The following is a 19,364-nucleotide window of genomic DNA, read 5'->3' on the forward strand; positions in this document are numbered from 1 at the left end:
GCGTTGATTCGTCGGAAACCGTCTCCAGCCCGTTGAGCGAATCATAAGTGGCAAAAAATTACACTAGTAACTTAAGAGTACTGTGATTGGCTGGAGTCGCTGCCAATTACGGTCGTGACAGCGTAACTTAGATTTTGAGGCTGATAAATTTCGACATGTGGAGGGAGCAAACGGAGAAGATAGCTGGAGGATGACAACAAGCATGCTGATAATACACAAGGGAACAGTTGGAGGGTGTGCTGCAGCAGGGACACTTGGTTGCAAGCATAAGATGAAGACATAACTCGTAAAAGGACATGGCAAAAATGCAACAAAACCAAGATCATACTACCACTTCCTTCTGATACACAAATTCGAGGGGGAAAAAGAAAAAAAAAGGACAAAGGAACAATGGTCACTTATGTATTGTTCAGAAGATATTCAACCGCTCCTTGGACACTTCCGCCTGTTCTTCTGAGTGCCTCAATGTTCCTTTCAAACTCATAAAATCCCATTTCATTTAATTGCCGAAGTTGCTCGGCATATCTTTCCTCTGGTGGGCGGTTATCTTGTGGAGTTGAGCTGCCTTGGCCCATCAGCCCAGGGAAGAGCGCCGCAAATGGGTTGGCACCGGCTTCAGCATTCGAGCCATTTTGACCACCTCCAACAGCCTGCATTAGCTGGTTAAACAGGGTTGGGTCTTGTAAAAATGGGTTATTTGCAAGGGCCGCATATGGGTTCTGACGTTGCTGGCTCGTGGTCTGCCCGGCAGGCGGTGATGCAAGTAGCGCCGGGTTAAACAAGGCCGCAAAAGGATTTTGTTGATTCTGGCCTGGCTGGGTACCTTCGGCGGTTGACGAAGGTGCAGTGGTGCCCGTCGAAGCGCCCTCTCGAGGTTGATTCTCTTGCGTACCTGTAGGAGCAGGGCTATTGCCCGTTGGCGCACCCCCAAACGCTGCGTTGCCAAAAAGTGCCCCGAAAGGGTTTCCCGCTGCACCCTGTGGAGGAGGAGGAAGGCCAAAAAGAGTAAAAGGATTTGGGGCGTTTCCGGCACTATTTCCAGTATTGCCCGTCTGTGTATTCTCTTGCTGGCGATGCTCATCTGACGTCGTGTTTGTGACTCCAGGAGCGGGAAAGGCCGCATTCTCCCCGCTTCCGCCTCCAAACGGACTTAAACCAAACTGCGATTGCATCTGAGCCATCTGACGAAGCATATTAGGGTCCGTCAACATCCTACGGAATGCGGGCGATTGCATCATTTGTCGCACACCGGGCCCCATATCGCGCAACATCGGGTTTTGCTGGATCATCATATCTAGGAGCTGAGGGTTCTGGAGAGCTTCGTTCATCATGGATTGGAATTGGGGATTGTCAAGCATATTTATCAATTGCTCGGTACTAGGAGGTGGGCCCATCTAGTTGTGGTGGTTAGAATTAATCAGTAATTGGCAGGATGCTTAAGAACTTACTCCTCCGTCAGGCCCAAAAAAGGATGCTCCTGGAAGTTGCATATTGTAGCCAGCGAATCTTGCTCCGGTTAACCCGGCCAGAGGGTTGTTTCCCGTGCCGGCTGCGATATTGGTTGGAACTCCGGGTGGCGGTGCTTGGGGTGCCGAGCGGCCAGCAGTTGTCGCGCTGGAGCTTTGCGAGCTTTGCTGCGGGGGTTGATTACTGGCAGCGCTTTTCACCAAATGAATTGTATGGCCATCTTTGACATTATACGTTGCAAGTGTATCGTGATCCTTCAGGACCCGGCCAGAGTAAATAAGACGTTGGCGCGCAGGAGGGACATCGGCGTATTGTGGCTCTGAGAGCTTGACTTTCAGATTCCCAATCTTTGTCGACGGGGCTAGAGTAAGAGAATATTTTGCATCACTTGAGGTTTTCACAAGGAAGGTAATCGGCGACTCTTCTCCAACCTCGCCGTTGTCCGCCATCGCTACGCTTAGAGATGCCGAAGACCGTGGAAGTCCCACGCGGGGAAGGGAAATAGCAGATGCTTGTGCTTGTTCACAAAGACTGATGATTTAACAATTAGGTGAGAGACAGTGTTAGAATGCACAGCCTCCTATAACAGAGCACAGGAGAGTAGCATATCAATGGAGCAATGCAGATTATCCAAAATGACCGGTTGAGACGAGTGGGTGAGGTGATCTCACTCAAAGGTGGCTACGGGGGCCCAGAGGTGCTGGACGCGCATCGAAGTCAAAAGAACTCCCAACCTCAAACCACAACGAAAATTTCACATCCGTACTCACTTGTCTCAATTTTCGGCTCCCAACCTCACTTGATCTAATTGTACAGGCTTGCCTTGTTGCTCTTCTATTGTGCAATGAGAGGAGTCTTCCCTATGAGATTGTGGCAAATTTTATGAGCAGGTAGTGCACTGCTGCTTGCCCCTACCCAGCAGCCATGGCGACCACTTCGTCCATGTTTATGTACTCTCTTACCATCCAGCCACCAACAGCAATTACTCAAGCAATAATTGGCCAATTTTCGGGTGTTAAGGAGCAACAGATCGTGATTGCATCCGGCTCTAAGCTGTCAATCCACGAACCAGATTCACACCAGGGCAAGATTCGAACTCTCTACTCCCAGGATGTCTTTGGGATAATCAGATCTTTGGCGGCGTTTAGGCTTGCGGGCAGCAGTAAAGGTATGTTTGCACCCAATACAACTGTCAAAAAGACCAATATAGTGATTCTTCAAAGCTTTGGGAGCAGCATGACGTCCTCTTCGTCCCGCGCAAATTACCTTCCCCTGCGAAAAGGACTGGCACGCTGTATCCTTGCTTAGTACCTTTGATGAGTGATGCTAAGTACTTGTATCGCTAGACTATATTATCATCGGCTCTGACTCTGGTCGGATCGCAATCGTCGAGTATGTCCCATCCCAGAATCGCTTCAATCGAATTCACCTAGAGACCTTTGGTAAATCTGGCATTCGACGAGTTGTTCCAGGCCAATATCTCGCTGTGGATCCGAAAGGCCGAGCGTGCTTGATAGCATCGGTGGAAAAGAACAAATTGGTATATGTTCTTAACCGAAATGCTCAAGCCGAGCTCACAATATCTTCTCCCCTCGAAGCACATCGACCTCAGACCCTAGTCTTCGCGCTAACCGCCCTCGATGTGGGCTACGAGAATCCCATATTTGCAGCACTGGAGGTGGATTATACAGAATCTGACCAAGATCCGACGGGGGCAGCTTACCAAGAAGCTGAAAAGCTTCTTGTTTATTACGAGCTTGATCTCGGTTTAAATCATGTTGTTCGAAGATGGGCGGACCCTGTCGATCGTTCTGCAGCGATGCTCTTCCAGGTACCTGGCGGAGCAGACGGCCCAAGTGGAGTTCTTGTTTGTAGCGAAGGTAACATCACATATCGTCACTCCAATCAAGACGCCTTCAGAGTGCCGATTCCACGTCGGAGTGGTCCCACCGAAAATCCTGAAAGGAAGCGGTATATCACGGCGGGTGTGGTTCATAAAATGCGGAGGGCATTTTTTTGTCTTTTACAGACAGAGGATGGAGATTTGTTCAAAGTTACAATGGACATGGTGGAAGATGAAAATGGGCAATTAACAGGCGAAGTACAGCGGTTGAAGCTCAAATACTTCGACACCGTGCCCGTCGCATCAAGTCTTTGTATCCTCAAAAACGGTTTCCTTTTCGTGGCAAGCGAAACCGGTAATCATCATTTCTACCAATTCGAGAAGCTCGGTGACGATGATGAGGAAACAGAATTCTCAAGTGATGATTTTTCAGCAGATCCGTCAGAGCCACTCGCTCCAGTATATTTCCGTCCACGGCCAGCGGAAAACCTGAATTTAGTGGAGAGTATCAATTCACTTAATCCTCTGATGAGTTGCAAAATCACAAACCTTACAGAAGACGATGCCCCTCAATTCTATACACTCAGCGGGACAGGTGCACGGAGCACTTTTAGGACCTTGAAGCACGGCTTAGAAGTGTCGGAAATTGTCGAATCCGAGTTACCCAGTGTTCCCTCCGCTGTTTGGACGACAAAACTCACTCGCAACGACCAATATGATGCATATATCATTCTATCTTTCTCCAATGGAACGTTGGTTTTGAGTATTGGCGAAACGGTGGAAGAGGTGACGGACACCGGCTTCCTCTCCTCTGCGCCAACCCTTGCTGTGCAGCAACTTGGTGAAGATTCGCTCATTCAAGTTCATCCAAAAGGCATCCGACACATCCACGCCGACCGTAGGGTGAATGAATGGCCCGCGCCACAGCATCGATCGATTGTGGCTGCAGCTACAAATGAACGACAGGTTGCCGTGGCTCTAAGTTCTGGCGAAATTGTCTACTTCGAGATGGATACCGATGGTTCTTTAGCAGAATACGATGAAAAGCGTGAGATGTCAGGAACTGTTACGTGCCTTAGTCTCGGAGAGATCCCTCCTGGTCGCGTGAGAAGTTCGTTCCTTGCCGTGGGATGTGATGATTCCACAGTTCGCATTTTGAGTTTAGATCCCGATTCAACTTTAGAAAATAAATCGGTCCAGGCTCTGACGTCTGCACCATCCGCTTTGTCAATAATGTCAATGGTTGACTCCACGTCGGGCGGTTCGACGCTTTATCTTCATATTGGATTATACTCGGGCATCTATCTTCGCACAGTGCTCGACGAAGTTACTGGCGAGCTCTCAGACACGCGCACACGCTTTCTTGGCCTCAAGTCTGTCAAGCTATTTAGTGTGTCTGTTAAAGAGCAGAGGGCTGTCCTTGCGTTAAGTTCACGTCCATGGCTAGGATATTCCGATTTACAGACAAAGAATTTCATGCTCACACCCCTGGATTATGTTCCACTAGAATGGAGCTGGAACTTTAGCAGCGAGCAATGCGTTGAGGGAATGGTGGGAATTCAAGGCCAGAATCTAAGGTATGTTAAGACGCATGTTCCCCATGCATACTCCTTTGTAGTGCTTCATGATGACAACAAACTATCCGAGTCGACTTGACATTGCGGAACTACGCTTTTATTTTTTCCAATTGTTCCTACTGAAAGCCATATTTCAATTTCTTTTGGTTATTGCCTTTGTCAATGCCTCACCATGCTAATTTTCCCAAATAGGATTTTCTCTATTGAGAAGCTCGACAACAATCTCCTCCAAGAGACGATTCCACTCGCCTATACCCCGCGCCATTTTGTCCGCCATCCTGAACAACCTCTCTTCTACGTTATCGAGGCTGACAACAATATACTCTCGCCTTCTACGAAAGCCAAGCTCCTTCAGGATTCCAAAGCAGCTAATGGAGAGGTGGCCGAACTGCCACCCGAAGATTTTGGCTATCCACGCGGCACCGGCCATTGGGCATCATGCATCCAAGTTGTTGATCCAATCAACAGTAAGGCAGTTATTTCCCGTATTGAACTAGAAGAAAATGAAGCGGCCGTTAGTGTGGCAGCGGTCCCATTTTCCAGCCAAGACGATGAAACGTTTTTGGTGGTTGGAACTGGAAAAGATATGGTGGTGTATCCTCCGTCTTCGTCGTGCGGGTTCATCCATATCTATAGATTCCAGGAAGATGGCAAAGAGCTCGAGTTCATTCACAAAACCAAAGTTGAATCCCCACCGCACGCACTCTTGGCTTTCCAGGGACGTCTCCTCGCCGGCATCGGTCGCAATTTACGGATCTATGATCTGGGTATGAAGCAGCTACTCCGCAAGTGCCAAGCTGAAGTTGTCCCACGATTGATTGTTGGACTTCAAACACAAGGTAGTCGCATCATCGTGAGCGACGTTCAAGAAAGCGTCACGTACGTGGTCTACAAATATCAGGAAAACCGCCTTATCCCATTTGCCGACGACGTAATAGCCCGTTGGACAACGTGTACAGCGATGGTCGATTACGAGACCGTCGCAGGTGGAGATAAGTTTGGAAACCTCTGGCTCCTGAGATGCCCTCAGAAAGCATCTGAAGAGGCTGATGAAGATGGCTCTGGAGCACATCTCATCCACGAACGGCAATATCTCCAAGGTGCACCAAACAGGCTCAGCCTGATGGTTCACTTCTACCCTCAAGATATTCCTACAAGCATCCAGAAGACGCAATTAGTGGCTGGAGGACGGGATATCCTGGTCTGGACCGGCTTACAAGGCACTGTTGGAATGTTGGTGCCGTTTGTCAGTCGTGAAGACGTGGATTTCTTCCAGAGTCTTGAGATGCAGCTTACTTCGCAAACACCTCCACTTGCTGGCCGCGACCATTTAATCTATCGAAGCTATTATGCACCAGCGAAAGGTACCATTGATGGAGACTTGTGTGAGACGTATTTCACATTGCCGAACGATAAGAAATTAATGATCGCTGGGGAATTAGACAGGTCTGTCCGAGAGATCGAGAGGAAAATTTCGGTAAGCCCTTTGCTTCATCCCTAGAAATATCCATTAGTACGGGCGCTGACCAGGGTTCTGAATATAGGATATGCGTACTAAGGTGGCTTACTAACGATTGATCTTCGATTTTACCTAGTTGGCGTCCTGGTTTGAGGTTTTCATATGCGTCCAATTGAGTGCTAATAATTGTGAACTACGGGCTCCTTCCAATATGTCATTTGTTTTCAAGATTTTTTTCCAACTGTGGGCGGAATACAGGGCAGCTAAGTGGCGATTACGGAGTTCAGATTTGCAAATGAAACGATTCTCAACATGACCCCTGAGCTCATTTTCTTTTCTTCGCTCCTTTGTGGCAACAGCTTTTCCCCCGGTTTTATATTGGCCCGTAAACAAAGCCCGGGCATCGAATGGCCAAGTCTCTTGCCTCGCTCGGTCAGTTTGCGTTTCTATCGTCTGATCTTGAGCTGGATACACCTTCCTTTGTATTACATGTGAAGGGATGTATGGGACGAGAAGAGTGGAGGTCCTCCTATCGATGATTTTTGAGTACGATTCCACGGCCTGCACATCGCCTGGGATTGTAATTTATCCGTCGAGACATGTTCTTAGGCACCGGGTGCTACGGAGTGTATACATACGAAAGTAAGTACTCCGTACAGTACACTTATCGGTTCAACCCTATTGTTGCTAGCAGATAATTTTGGATAATTCGTATGTACTATTTTGGTGTGTCATTTTATATTTAAACGGTCAATCACGAATTTTGCTGCTTACCGGTGGATGGAGAATCCCGGTCTTTTGAGTACGGAGTCCCGAATTACCGTGTGCCTCAGATCCTTGGGTTTCAAACCAAAACAGAAGGCCGTTGGATTACACGCCGCTATTCCCTTCGACAGCTGCGGAATGCTAACGTATTAATCATATTACTAATAATGGCCTTTCTTGAACTTCAGCCTTCTTGTTGATGGGAAGGGGGGCTCTCCTATCACCGGCGATTACCAGAGAAAGATGTCCAATGTAACGTTTTGTCCACCCTCCACAGGCCACTTGCTGGGCCCCGTCCCGTCTTCATTCGAATGCAGAGGTACGAGCTAGGTATGCCAGAGATATGCCCCGCCCGGATAGCACATATTTTTGAAATCTCAATCCTACCCCCTCAAGCCGTGCGAAGCATTAAATACTTTTTTTGAATTTTCAAAGCGCGGTCTCTTCACTGGAAGATGAACAATGGCTGAGCCCCAAAGGATACTGCTTGATAAGGCTAAGCTGAACCAGGGTGAGTAAAAGGTTTGCGACGCTTATTGAACGGTTATCTAACTGGATAACTTAGGACTTGCCGCACTTGATGCCGCAATGGGGCGAGAGCCAATGATCTATGCATTCTCGCCGATCACCATGATATCCCCAGGTGGCTATCCCGCGGTTACATATTTTCAGAATCGGAGTTCCACAGAAGATGTTGACGTCATCATTGATCCGGGGCATGCTGTTGATAAAGACGTTGCAACTGCCATTCGCAATACCATGAAGCAAGTAGGCGAGGATCTACTCTTTGGAAGAAAATGGATCAACGAGGATGTCTCCATGTTCCTTACACCACAGGCTCGTCAGTCTCTTTTCCAAGATGCAACGAAGCAGAACATCGTCCTCTGGGATGGACCACATTTAAGGGTGTTGGCAGCACCGCTGGAATGGGGCCTAGAAACCAAACTCCGACGCCTTTCTACAACGCCAAATCATCCAAAGGTGGTCAGCGATATGAATGACATCGTTGTGATTCTAAAATTCCTGATAGATCGAAACGGGGCCCCCTTAAAGCAAAATACCATTCAGTCATTGAACAGAAACGGTTTTGATGTTGCTATCAAGGATGATGTAATAAAAAAGGTCGCAGCAGAATACCAAGCACAATATGGAACGCAGCCTTTCTGCTAAAGGACAGCTTGACCAAATGAGTGGCCTCACGACCAGGGACACACAGCTCATATGTACTACATGATACAATGTGACTGTGGGACCACTCTTTAGTGTGAGTTGTTAGACGTAGTCGAGTAGGCCGCTGGCAATGGTGCCTGTTGTTGCTGTATGAGGGTAATTAACTAGGTTGGTTAACAAAGTAACTACTCTGTATGGAGTATGGAGTACTCCGTACATATTACATACTCCGTAGAAAACTTCAATAGTTAGGTAAAGAATTTCAGAGGTAAAAATATTACATTTGAGGTCTGTTACCGCACAGATACTATAAAACAACTTTTACTATCTATATAACTAGTTAGAGCTCAGATACTATGTCGGTATTATGTACTGTAATATCAAGGCAGTGGAAAAGTGGTGGCAGTGCCTGGGCAATTGTGGCTGACCACCTGACATGCGATGCCCAACAAGCACAGGTAACCTACCCTCAGCAGACAAATACTGCATTCCTGTGCTCTCCTCCAATTTGAAATTTACCAGGAAAGTCCCTCTCGCTCTCGCGACCAGAAGGCTTTGCTCATCTCACTCGAATTTTGCTCTGGGCTGTTACTCTCGGATGGGATCATGGCCCCTAGCCCACAGCGGCAACGCCCAAAGATAAGCTGGTGGACGCGAATGAAATGGCGATTGCGATCCATGGAGAGCCCACTGGTTCTTCGAGGAACTGTTAAACGTCTTCGTCTCCACAGGTGGCCATATCTTGCTCTCCTTCGCCTATGTCTACCGACTACCTCCTTATCCTGGTCATACGCTGTACCTGAACCCCTCCCTCCTCTATCCCTCGTCAACGATCCACCGCTGTGTTGGAAACGTCGATGTGAGGGCGATATAAAAAATTTGCAAGCAATTCCCATCTGGCGCTCTCGCGATACACCTCTCCGCTCGCTTTATCGTCTCTATGAGGCAGTGATGGGGGGAGATGAAATGCTACCCGTCGTTGGATACGAGACTGAATACTTCTTTTACCAAGGCCGACGGGCATGGGAACTACACCGTATTCCTGATCCATGTGATCCTGATCCTATTCGCTACGCGATCCTTGCTTGTATAGTCGAATCGTTGCTACATGCTATCAACTGGCGCTTGAGCATCGGACTAAGGAGGAATGGTAAGCACATTCCACCAACAAATTATGATGGTGTGAACAATCCATACGCTCCATATGACCCGGTTTCTTTACCAGCATGGACACAACGTGTTCCGCCTGTTGATAAGCAATATATTGCAAAAGTTATGCCCGAGAGAATGATTGATCCGAGAGGAAGGTTGGTGCTACATACAGATGCGGAGAGCGACATCTTCGAAAAGAGAAATATAGTCGCATCGGAGCATAAATTCTGGACCATTTAGCTCCTGCGTATATTTTGGTACCTGTTCAGCCTCTTAATCCAACGACAAGTATTATATTCCGCCCATTTCTGCCCCTTTGTGCCAGCATCTCGTATTATAAGGGCGGCTACCAAAAGACGAAAGCACTATGAAAGAAGGAGATGCCTAAAGAAGACACCTACAGCCATAGGGTGTTGAAGACAAGGCTTTCAATCCACCAAGCTGTGCTTAAAGCTGCGTCCTCGGCCGGGAGCGTATCGTTTTCGAGACTGTTAGCCCTGTTGGTGTTTTGAAAGGTCCATCAGCCCCTCTGCTCAAGCTGAGAGATGGATTTCAATAAAATCATATATCGGAGAGCGTTCCGAGAACAATTCCAAATCTACCTCTAGACGCGAGCCTCCCATTTGGATTCCCAGTTCCATTAGGGTATGCTGCCCCCTAGCCAGCGGCTTTCAAGGTGCTGGACCAATTGCTGCCCATAACATGCAGATGAAGGTGTGCATGTCTTTCTGTGAACTCTGCTTTTGTCAAAATTTATCTGCCAGCCATGCAACGTCTCATTTCAAGGTTATCCTGACCCCCTTTCCCTGAGCTCCAACGTTGCATATTGGTGGATTTTGACCGGCCTTCCAATCCAGTGACTCAATGGCCTGGTATTCTTTGTGGCCCTTGTGGATTCATTCAGATAGCCGCTTTGGGCAAATCCCATCCTTCCTATATTCACCGGCTATCTATGGAACCAGCAAATAGCTGATTGGGCGGAACAGCCTAAGCGTCTGTAGCAATGCAGATAAGTCTCCAGAGAATGATGGATATATTACTGGATCAGCGAATAGACCAGTCGCACGTTCAGCTGCCGACCAGGCAATTGAAACTGTTTTGTGTCGCAGCAACCTTGGACTATTGTGCTGATTCGCGAGATATTCAACACCATCCTGAGTACGAAGCTTTTACCATATCACCTAGTGGATACACAATAGCAATCCCTCAACGGGATATATCAGCTCGAACCCCCCCCCCCCCCCCCCCCCCCCCCCCCCGCGGACCGTCTGCTCGCGGGTCCGAATTAGGTGGCTGGGTCTGCGCACCCTATTCAGCTAGCCACCCCAGATGTTCAAATCAAGTTGTATGTACGGAGCACAGTACATCCAAATTTATATAATCTCCAATAGAACCCACCCACTTCGTCCCACAGCCTCGTGGCGATCTGCAGGAAGCCAGTTAAGAATCTCTCTTCCCATGTAAGTCTCCAGGTATGTAGCCAAAACTGACATCCTACGCCATCCTTAAATTAATAACCAATGCAATCAGTATCAAGTCAATGGTGTGGAATTACATCACCACATCCTCAACCCCAATCATCCTGGATATTGGGCAGTCATATTAGGAAGAATCACATCAAAGCCCCGAATGTTGGGCATACAGTCAGATGTACACATACCCCTTTCAATGTGATTTATACATCACAGTCCCTGAACATGAACATCCAGTGGGAGGCTAAATATGCAGTGAACTGAGCCGTGGTAAGTTTTGGGAAAGGTCTAAATTCCTGAATTGATCCCAGAGTTGGATGTGTGTGCTCATCCTTAGATTCTTAGGATGTACCCACACCTGGTGCAAAGGTCACGTATAGCGGCGAGCGGCAGGTGGTTAATCCAAATGAAGTCTGGGATCTGAACAGAGAGGGAGAGTGCAGAAATCAACAAATGATCCAGTTCCTAACTTCTTTACTCTAAACAACGGCTACCCGAATGCTGTCCACTCCTTGATTGGTGCCAAAGATTCCAGCGGCCACTTTACTCCCATTTACATTGATACCGAACAAATCGAGAGCACCTTCTCTGTCAGTTACGAACCTGTTGACATGGCGCAATGGTGGTATCAATACAGGATCAACACAGCAACAATGGTTGAGAATGTAGTATCCAAAAAGGAAACGCAAGATTTCTCTGCCGATGACCGAAATCAAGACAAATCCTTCAAGTGGCAGTCCACTTACAAAGTTAACCTGGGAAAATGGGAATCTAATCCAATAATGTGAGGCTGTTGTGATACTTTCCAGTGCTTTTCTTCTGGGCATAAGGCTTGTTAGTCAGTTAGTTGGACAATCTAACGCTCCTAGGAATCAATTTCAGGAATTTTTATTGATCTTATTTCAAGCACACCATAACGCGGATTGAAAGCGTTGCATAAATAGTGTACCCACAGGCTTTCAGCCACTCTCCTCAGCATCTCTAGTAGCCCTCCTTTAAGATGTTAGCATCTCTGTTTCGGCAGTCCTTAACCACTAGTTAACTATATGGTGGGTGCCAGGGATATTTCTCCGACCAAAGAGGTTTTACCCACTGGGTTGTCTCCAGGATGGGTGACAGACGTGGAGGTAATAATAAGCCAGGTACCTAGAGAAATGCTGTTTGTTGCCTACTCCATAATTGGATGCCGGCTTCCTTTCTCTGATCTGTGTATAGAGTTCTCGGTATCTTAACTGTTTGTGTGCAAACCCCCCTGGGTCTTGCATATACATAAGGGAAAGCCGCAGAAAGGTGGGAAGACTCTGATCCCCTTGTAACTTTGTCATGAGGTCACTAAACAAGCGAATTGATCCTGAACTAGGATACTTGGGCTGGAATAGGGCAGCGACTTTGCTATTGAATGGAGCCAAGTTTGCTTTGGGGGAACCGAACAATTCACTCCTCTTTTGATGTTTTGGGATCAAGACAAATTTATGTAATCCCGAGCCAACTGATGTCCACATCCAATGCAATCTTGTTCGTAGTCTCAAATGGAATATATGCTGCTTTTGAAAAATAGATGAAAGGGTCCTCTATTTTGGTAAGCCTTGACCCTACTGAAAATCCATAGTCAACCCGATAATTGTTGGGGGTGTAAGGCGTTGTGTAAAAGAAAGGCTCGGTTCCAGTCTGATTCAATAGAATGATTGCGCGACATTTTAAGGTCTATGAAAGATTAGCAGATATGTCATCCCACAATCAGGACATTACATACTTCACATATGACACTTAGGCACTGGATTTCTGCATCTCTCACTTCAGATATCTCCACGACGAAGGGCTAAGCAGGATTGTTTAGAATCCAATGTGGTTGACCAGTTCTCTGTTCAAAAGCGACGTCCACAATACTCCATCAATTTTGAACTAAAAGGTGTCTGCTATTGTTAAGTGCATAGTGCTCCCACTTGTAACCCCCTGTATTGCCATCTGCAGGGGTAGACTCTATAATGAACAGAAAACCACCTTCCAATGTAAAGAAGATGAATTTGTATGAATGGTGATCACATATCTATTTTTCCAGCTGTGAATCTCTTTTTTAGTATGCTGATAGGATCATCCCTCTCATTTGCGAACGGAGATGCGGTTTTCAGGGTCAAAAGTAAGCAGCCAATATTGTACTTGAGAACAATGTCCTAAGTCTCTCCCGATAATTTGTGAAAAAGAACGGTTCGATGATTGTTTGGAAAGATGCAGCGCAAGTATCTGTGAAGGAATATCCATAGGTACTTTGTTGAACTTATTATCCAGAAGATATACAATGTGGTCTCTGATGATAATATTGGGTTAGATTTGATCAGCGGAGGGCAGTAGACGGTACTATCCACTTGTTGCTGGGAGATATTGTGAGAGATAAGTCGGTTCAACCAAATCCAGCAAACGACATAGGTTCATCATAGGGCGGCCCTGAACAAATTCAAGGCATATCTTATGTAAAAGCCACCCTCTTCGCTTGTAGCTAAGCATAGGATAGCTTTGACCTTGGCTTAAAACGAAGGTTTCAACTTCAATGTTAGGCATCGAGGAATTTCTTTCACAAGGGCTTGGTGTCTTTGATCTAGCGGTAAGACTTGGTAATTATCAGGCTGTGATTCATCCACATTTTGCTGTTGTCAGCCAGACGCGAGCTTTTCATCAAACTGGTGGTGGAAGAGGAAAAGAGAAAAATGCCCGACGAAAAGAAAAGGAGACGCCTCAAAAGCTTAGTTACTAGCCTGCTAGTTAAGCCTGCATGAAGCTCCAGGAACCACAAAACCATTACGGAGTACTCCGTAGACCTTGACGTTCCAGCTAACTTTCTTGCTCTCAATTAGCCTGTAATGGGCCCTCGGAACTTACAGGCCAGACGGGCGTTGCTCAATAAGCACCTGAGCCAAGAAGCTGGGGGCTAACTAACTATATATACTAGCTGGATACTACGGAGTACATAGTGTCTTAACAAGACGGCATGGAATGTCAATGTGACATGAATGTACTCCGTACGGAGTCCAAAGTAATATTTGCTAACTTACCTCTGATCGGGTGAAGGATCTGACTATTCCACTGCCGATAAATAATGTGATGTGACTTTCATTGTTCAGCAACTGACCTTCCAACCCGAAAGCTTTTTTTTTTTTTTTTAATTAAATATATTAAGCCCAAAAGGAATAGTATATACCGAAATATATGGGAGTAGGAAACCGAAAGCCCATTTTTCTAGGTTTACGAAACATTTTTACTCGAAGAATAATGTATCAAGCAACCGGTTCGAGAACATCTTCCGAAGTTCTTCAACAGTCCACCCCTGTTCGTTACCAATTTTCTTAATTATTGAGGTGAACTTAGCAATTTCCTTGCTGCAGCTCTTCTTCTTCAGATACTCCGGCCATGGCTGACCATCAACTCGGAATGCGTCCCTGTAGAAAGTTGTCAATCACCCGCTTCATTTCATTCCGTCCCTCTGAAGTATTCGGTGTAATCTGATGGGTAAAAACATACCATTCCTTGGCAAAATGGGGGCGAATGTTAAGATCTTGACCATTCCACTGCCTGAGAGTCATCCATTTGTCAATCATTGCCTGTGCAAAGTCGTGCCATTCGGCTTCCATAAAGCGCGGTGTTAAAATCTCCATAGCACAAGTTCCTAATTTGTTACCGTACTGTGGTGCCATTAAAACATCGCTGCCGCCCATGATGCGCACTTCAAGAGGCATCCGCATCGGGCATGTGGCAATGTTCTCGTATGTCAGAAGAATTGCTTGCCACCAGGCCTTTCGGACAATGCCAAGGTCCGGGGTGTTTGAATTCGTTTTCGAGCTGGGAAGCTGCAACGGCAGTATTGTTTAATCATATGAACTTCAAGTATATGGAGGGACTTAAGATGAACTCACGGGTATTTCAAGTTCGACGTCTCGAACCCGAACGTTGTGGATACCACGTCGAAAATGCAGCGCGTTTGGAAGCCAAGTTTCAATCGTGCAGTCAGCAGGCAAGGCATCCATAGCCAATTGCGCTTTTCATGATGTTAGTACAGCATTGGTTTCGCCATAACATTGGGAGATATTACTCACAGATAAACTTTGTTGCAGATTCGGGTGACATAAACCTGTCTTTACGATAGGATTCCTGCAAAAACTCCAGCGCAAATGTCTCATTCACCTGTTTCAGTATCTCGTCAGTATCAGGGTAATCCTTAACGGAAGCCGAGTCTTGTGTCAGAGACCATGTGTTGATCCAGACTTGGTCATGGAGTGGAAACCAGAACCACTCCGCGTAATATTCATTCATAGCACGTTTCTCGAAGTCCTGTACGAACTTCTTAATTTGGTCTGGCTTGTATTTGTCGTATTTATCTTTGAGCTCCTTTGGCAAATCTTTTACCATATCTTCTGGAGGTGGGATAGCTTCTAACACAGGCACCTTCAAGGGTTTCATGGCAGCATAGCTCATCTTATCCAAAACAAGTGTAAGGTGGGTGACAACCCCTAGCAGCCCAAAGCATCCGCTGGCAACTGAAAGAAACTCCTTTTGATCCTGTGTTATTTTCTGGAGCTTGCCGTTCACGTCGACATATTCCACAGCATAAACAAGATCACTGAGTGTTTTCTGCTTAATTCCAGCACCATGGCTAATCAAAGATGACCGTCAGTGACTTGAATTGAGAGCCAGAATAAACCACTCTTACCAAATGGGAGCATTGCTTCCTCCAAGAGTAATTGCAACCATGATCACATTTAGTGGTAAAGTTAGGAGCTTCTTGTCTAAACACCACCTTCGTAGGTCCTCGTTGGTAGCAGAACAGCCTATGCGAACAAGAGTTTGGTCGGAAGAGATAGAGCTGGGACGCTGGTCCAAGGCTTCAATTTTGTTCAGCTCAATTTTTATGTTGCTCCATTTTCCTAGAGCCTCTTCATTTGCTTGTGCTCCTAAAATTGCTCTTTCCAATGCAAGGAGTGAGATGAGGATGAAGGGTCTATCCTCGCTCTTGTCACGACCAAAAATTGACGACCATGAATGCCCTGAGAATATTCTGTTAGCGCATAGACGTAACATCCTCGCGGTAGTACGTACGGTATCCAGCGACGCGAACACCGCATCTGATGCTCTTTGCAAGAGTCACAATGGATTGTACTCCAAAGACTGTCTTGGGAATACAAGTATACAACGGGCCATTGAGGATATTCTGCCCCCAGTTGTAGAATGTTGCGTACTTGTAAGACTATTCGATATTTTTTTTTGTGTTCATTTTAGCAAGCGACAGGAGTTTGTTAGCAGAAGATGACTCACCTCAATTGGATCTTTTTTCTCCTTATCATTGTAGATATCCAGATCGATCGGAATGAGGTCCCCGATACTTACTTTCTCTTGGTCTGCTTGCTTTGCAACGACGTCGAACCGATCAGTTAGGGATTCCTTTGTTTCACCTGTTACAAACTTCTCCAGCAGTAGCTTCTGCCTTGGAGGGTAACCGTTGAGAGTCCGATCAAACAGCTGCTTGTCCGCTGCCTTGCAACGTCTCAATGCCTCACGGCAGGCTCCTTCATCTTGCATCACCTTGCGCTTATTAATGCACCCATCCTCCAGAATCAAACCGGGGGCCATCTTGAGAACCTTAAGTATTTGTGATGGTAGAGGTCTCAAGCTAAATGTGTTCAGATGCAAGCTTGTCAAAAAGGGCTCTTTTTCAAATCAATGTATAATCGCCACTCCCACTCTGAGGCGCAGTCCCTCACAGTCATAAACCTTTTCGGTAGGATTGATAAACGGGGATGGGTATCTTCAAATAGCCAAAAAGAAAATCGAATCCGCGGTTCAAAGACGTCATATATGATATCGAACATGTTGAATGATGTAGTTGTGCGAAACCGGGAAGGTCTTGTTGGATTGTTGTTGAAAGGTGCCCACCGCAAGAAGTCGATCGGTTCCGCTTTAGTACTCGCCGAATATACGGAGTATTACTCCGTATCCATTTAGCATTTAACTTAACAGTCCGGATATCAGCCTTTGGAGTGCTGAACATTCGAGTATGTGTCATTCAATGGCGGAGTTACTCTGGAACAGCTGTAACTAGCGAAAAGGATTTGCTAATAATGCTATCATTGGTTGCAACCAACTGCTCTCGACAGCCTACCAATCAAAACCTGCTGAACAACTCCTTTCTCTTAACCTTCCAGAGATGAATAGAAGAGCTGAAGAAAAGGTGTCACTTTATATGAAAGTAAGGTTGGAGAGTAAGACATACTTGCAACCCTCCTCCAACTTCCAACGTCTGCTGTCTTTCTTGTAAAAGCACTTGCTCATTGCCTCTGATATCCAACCATTACACGATGACACGCGTCCTCTCCGTATTATGGACGGCGTGGGTTGACCCGTGGAACGGTGTCGTTTATACATGTTAGACGGCAGTTGGGTCCTAAGCTCGCAGGCCTTACAGCCGCTTCAAAAACACAATTGCCTGGTCGCAGAGCCTTGGAATAATTGACGAGGAGATGTTTTGCTCTCTCGGCCCGGCCGGTTCATCAAGGATATATCAGGGCATGGATGTCGGCCGTCAAGTAGAAATGGGGGCTCATTTCAACTGTCTGCGCTTTTCTGGGATGGCCTCACGTTCGGGAAGTTTGGGAGTGCTACATCACAGAGTTTGTATTGCTAACTCACGCGAGGCCCGGAAACATGTTGATAGTGTACTCAAGGACTCCGGGGACGTTTTAACAAACCCCAACTCCAAACCAAAAAAAAATAAAATAAATTTAAAAAAATAAAGCTAAAAATAGAAAAATGAAGAGAAAAAGGAAAAACTATTAATCGAGCCGAAAAGAGTGTCCAACTAACGCCAGCTTATTTGAACATCCTTATGTAGCACCCAGAGACAATAGTTGGAGGGACATTTCTTAGTAGATCTTCCCAATTTTTGCTTGCAGAATAGTCCTGACAAATGAAATGGGGTTCTGCCCGTTTCATAGGATCCTCGTCCTCCTCCGTTATTGAAACAGTATCTTCATAGTCAAGGATATAGCTCCCGGGAGGGAGTGGGGGATTTAAGTAGGGGCACCGAAGTAATACTTCGAAGTAATTGACTGACCATTTGTTTTCCTTATCATAGTGGACATTCCAGAGCTGCTAATCACGAGGAGATGGGCAATGGCAAAAGACTTCCCTATATTCATCGTACAATTAGCAAGGAGGTACAATGATGATGGGGAGATACCGACAAATTGTCTCAGCCTGGGAGAGCTGAAGCGGGTTCTGGCATCCTTGGCGACACCACGAAAAGCACCGCGTATTTGTGGCGCTCCTCAGTGGGACAATCCCAGAAGTCCTCCAGGCACATTCCAGGGTCTTCTTCCGCAACGAGGTTCAATATACGTTTCAGAAATGAATAGGTTAGTGCCTTGCCATGAATTTTCCCAAGCCAAAGGTTTTGGGGTGGTGGGGCGGTCTCTTCTGTCGGGGTAAAACTAAGTTAGTTACATACGGAGTACGGATGCCCTCGCAACGGAGTACAGCAGCCGAGGGCATCCGTCCTGCCAAAATTGTAACTTAACCAAAATTTCATAAATACATTCACCAGACACGCCCACATCAATAACAGAATAGTCATTTCATATCAATAAAGTAACTCTATTTAACGATGTGACGGTTAGCTGGCGGCCGAACATGGCGGATTTTGCTGCCATTTTTTGGCGCCTGCTAACCGCTGCCCATAATAATGCTTAGTATTTCTTGTTGCCATTGAGTTGATACACAATGGATTTCAAAACATAAAGCAATGATAGTCAATTGACACCATCTAGACTCCTAGCACTCATTTCCAACCCTGCCCCTGCTTCAGGAATTCTTATCAAGAGGTTTAATACGTGGCCTACACATGGAGCGGCAGACACGCTGGGCCCAGGAGTGGCAAACTGTCAACAAGGGATGGGATACATTTCAGCTCACACCAGCGCCTACACCTACAGTCCTACGAGTCCATCAAAACTTACATCGAGCCCTGAGCACAATCATCACCCAGGTGCGGACAGGAAAGATTGGGCTACGCAACTATCTATACAACCATGGAGTGCCGAATGTCACAGATGGGAGATGCAGCACGCTGGACAAGAGCAGTTGCTAAGCTCTTGGGATGATGAATTCTTACCTTCTCATGGTGTCCGGTGTGAGTACTCGCAGTATGGCGAGGAAGCTAAATTCATGGTGAGTGCTGAGTGGTGGGTTCGCGGACGCGTCATACCACACTCACAGATCAGAGGATTTTTGGGTAGGAAAATCACCCAACTATGATCTGCCTTACTCGTACTCAGAGCCTGAAACTGAGCTTACCTTCTCAGTGGACGCAGTATCGCCCAGATTTGCAGAAAGGACACTTCTGAGCTTGAACACATGCCGAAACAGAGTTTCACACTCCGAACAAGCCCAAGTGTTAGAATTTGTTGCTTGGCAGGAGC

At 46.5% G+C, this 19,364-nt stretch overlaps 6 protein-coding genes across 7 annotated transcripts; 4 read left to right on the forward strand and 2 right to left on the reverse strand.

Annotated features, from left to right (window-relative positions):
- Positions 1-89: 89 nt before the first annotated feature.
- D8B26_007280 (uncharacterized protein) lies at positions 90-2,068 on the reverse strand. Its single transcript, XM_003072103.2, has 2 exons — positions 1,449-2,068; positions 90-1,394 (listed from the first exon to the last, which is right to left on the reverse strand). The coding sequence occupies exons 1-2, from the start codon at positions 1,914-1,916 to the stop codon at positions 399-401; spliced, it is 1,464 nt and encodes a 487-aa protein (XP_003072149.2). The 5' UTR covers positions 1,917-2,068; the 3' UTR covers positions 90-398.
- A 323-nt stretch (positions 2,069-2,391) lies between these two features.
- On the forward strand, positions 2,392-6,458 carry RSE1 (pre-mRNA-splicing factor rse1; the record flags this gene model as incomplete). The annotated part of the gene is made up of 4 exons (XM_003072104.2): positions 2,392-2,635; positions 2,814-4,887; positions 5,080-6,364; positions 6,432-6,458. 4 exons carry the CDS (start codon positions 2,392-2,394, stop codon positions 6,456-6,458), a joined length of 3,630 nt encoding a protein of 1,209 aa, XP_003072150.2.
- A 1,115-nt stretch (positions 6,459-7,573) lies between these two features.
- Positions 7,574-8,281, forward strand: D8B26_007282 (uncharacterized protein; the record flags this gene model as incomplete). The annotated part of the gene is made up of 2 exons (XM_003072105.1): positions 7,574-7,622; positions 7,677-8,281. The coding sequence occupies 2 exons, from the start codon at positions 7,574-7,576 to the stop codon at positions 8,279-8,281; spliced, it is 654 nt and encodes a 217-aa protein (XP_003072151.1).
- Positions 8,282-8,874: 593 nt separating this feature from the next.
- Positions 8,875-9,974, forward strand: D8B26_007283 (uncharacterized protein). The gene has a single exon (XM_003072106.2). It carries the CDS (start codon positions 8,888-8,890, stop codon positions 9,671-9,673), a length of 786 nt encoding a protein of 261 aa, XP_003072152.1. The 5' UTR covers positions 8,875-8,887; the 3' UTR covers positions 9,674-9,974.
- A 4,013-nt stretch (positions 9,975-13,987) lies between these two features.
- On the reverse strand, positions 13,988-16,635 carry D8B26_007284 (uncharacterized protein). Of its 2 annotated transcripts, XM_003072107.2 has the most exons (7): positions 16,207-16,635; positions 15,991-16,138; positions 15,605-15,938; positions 14,991-15,547; positions 14,811-14,932; positions 14,419-14,744; positions 13,988-14,336 (listed from the first exon to the last, which is right to left on the reverse strand). In XM_003072107.2, the coding sequence occupies exons 1-7, from the start codon at positions 16,519-16,521 to the stop codon at positions 14,156-14,158; spliced, it is 1,983 nt and encodes a 660-aa protein (XP_003072153.1). In that variant the 5' UTR covers positions 16,522-16,635; the 3' UTR covers positions 13,988-14,155. The 2 variants fall into 2 exon arrangements, with proteins under 2 accessions (XP_003072153.1, XP_065981568.1); XM_066125485.1 differs by having other exon boundaries at positions 13,988-14,744.
- A 1,089-nt stretch (positions 16,636-17,724) lies between these two features.
- D8B26_007285 (uncharacterized protein) lies at positions 17,725-19,289 on the forward strand (the record flags this gene model as incomplete). Its single annotated transcript, XM_066125486.1, has 4 exons — positions 17,725-17,961; positions 18,023-18,302; positions 18,714-19,113; positions 19,182-19,289. Coding segments are annotated over exons 1-4 (789 nt in total). The 5' UTR covers positions 17,725-17,960.
- Between the last annotated feature and the right edge of the window lie 75 nt (positions 19,290-19,364).

The sequence above is a fragment of the Coccidioides posadasii genome, chromosome 4 (genome assembly GCF_018416015.2).
Source record: "Coccidioides posadasii str. Silveira chromosome 4, complete sequence".
NCBI lineage: Eukaryota > Fungi > Ascomycota > Eurotiomycetes > Onygenales > Onygenaceae > Coccidioides > Coccidioides posadasii.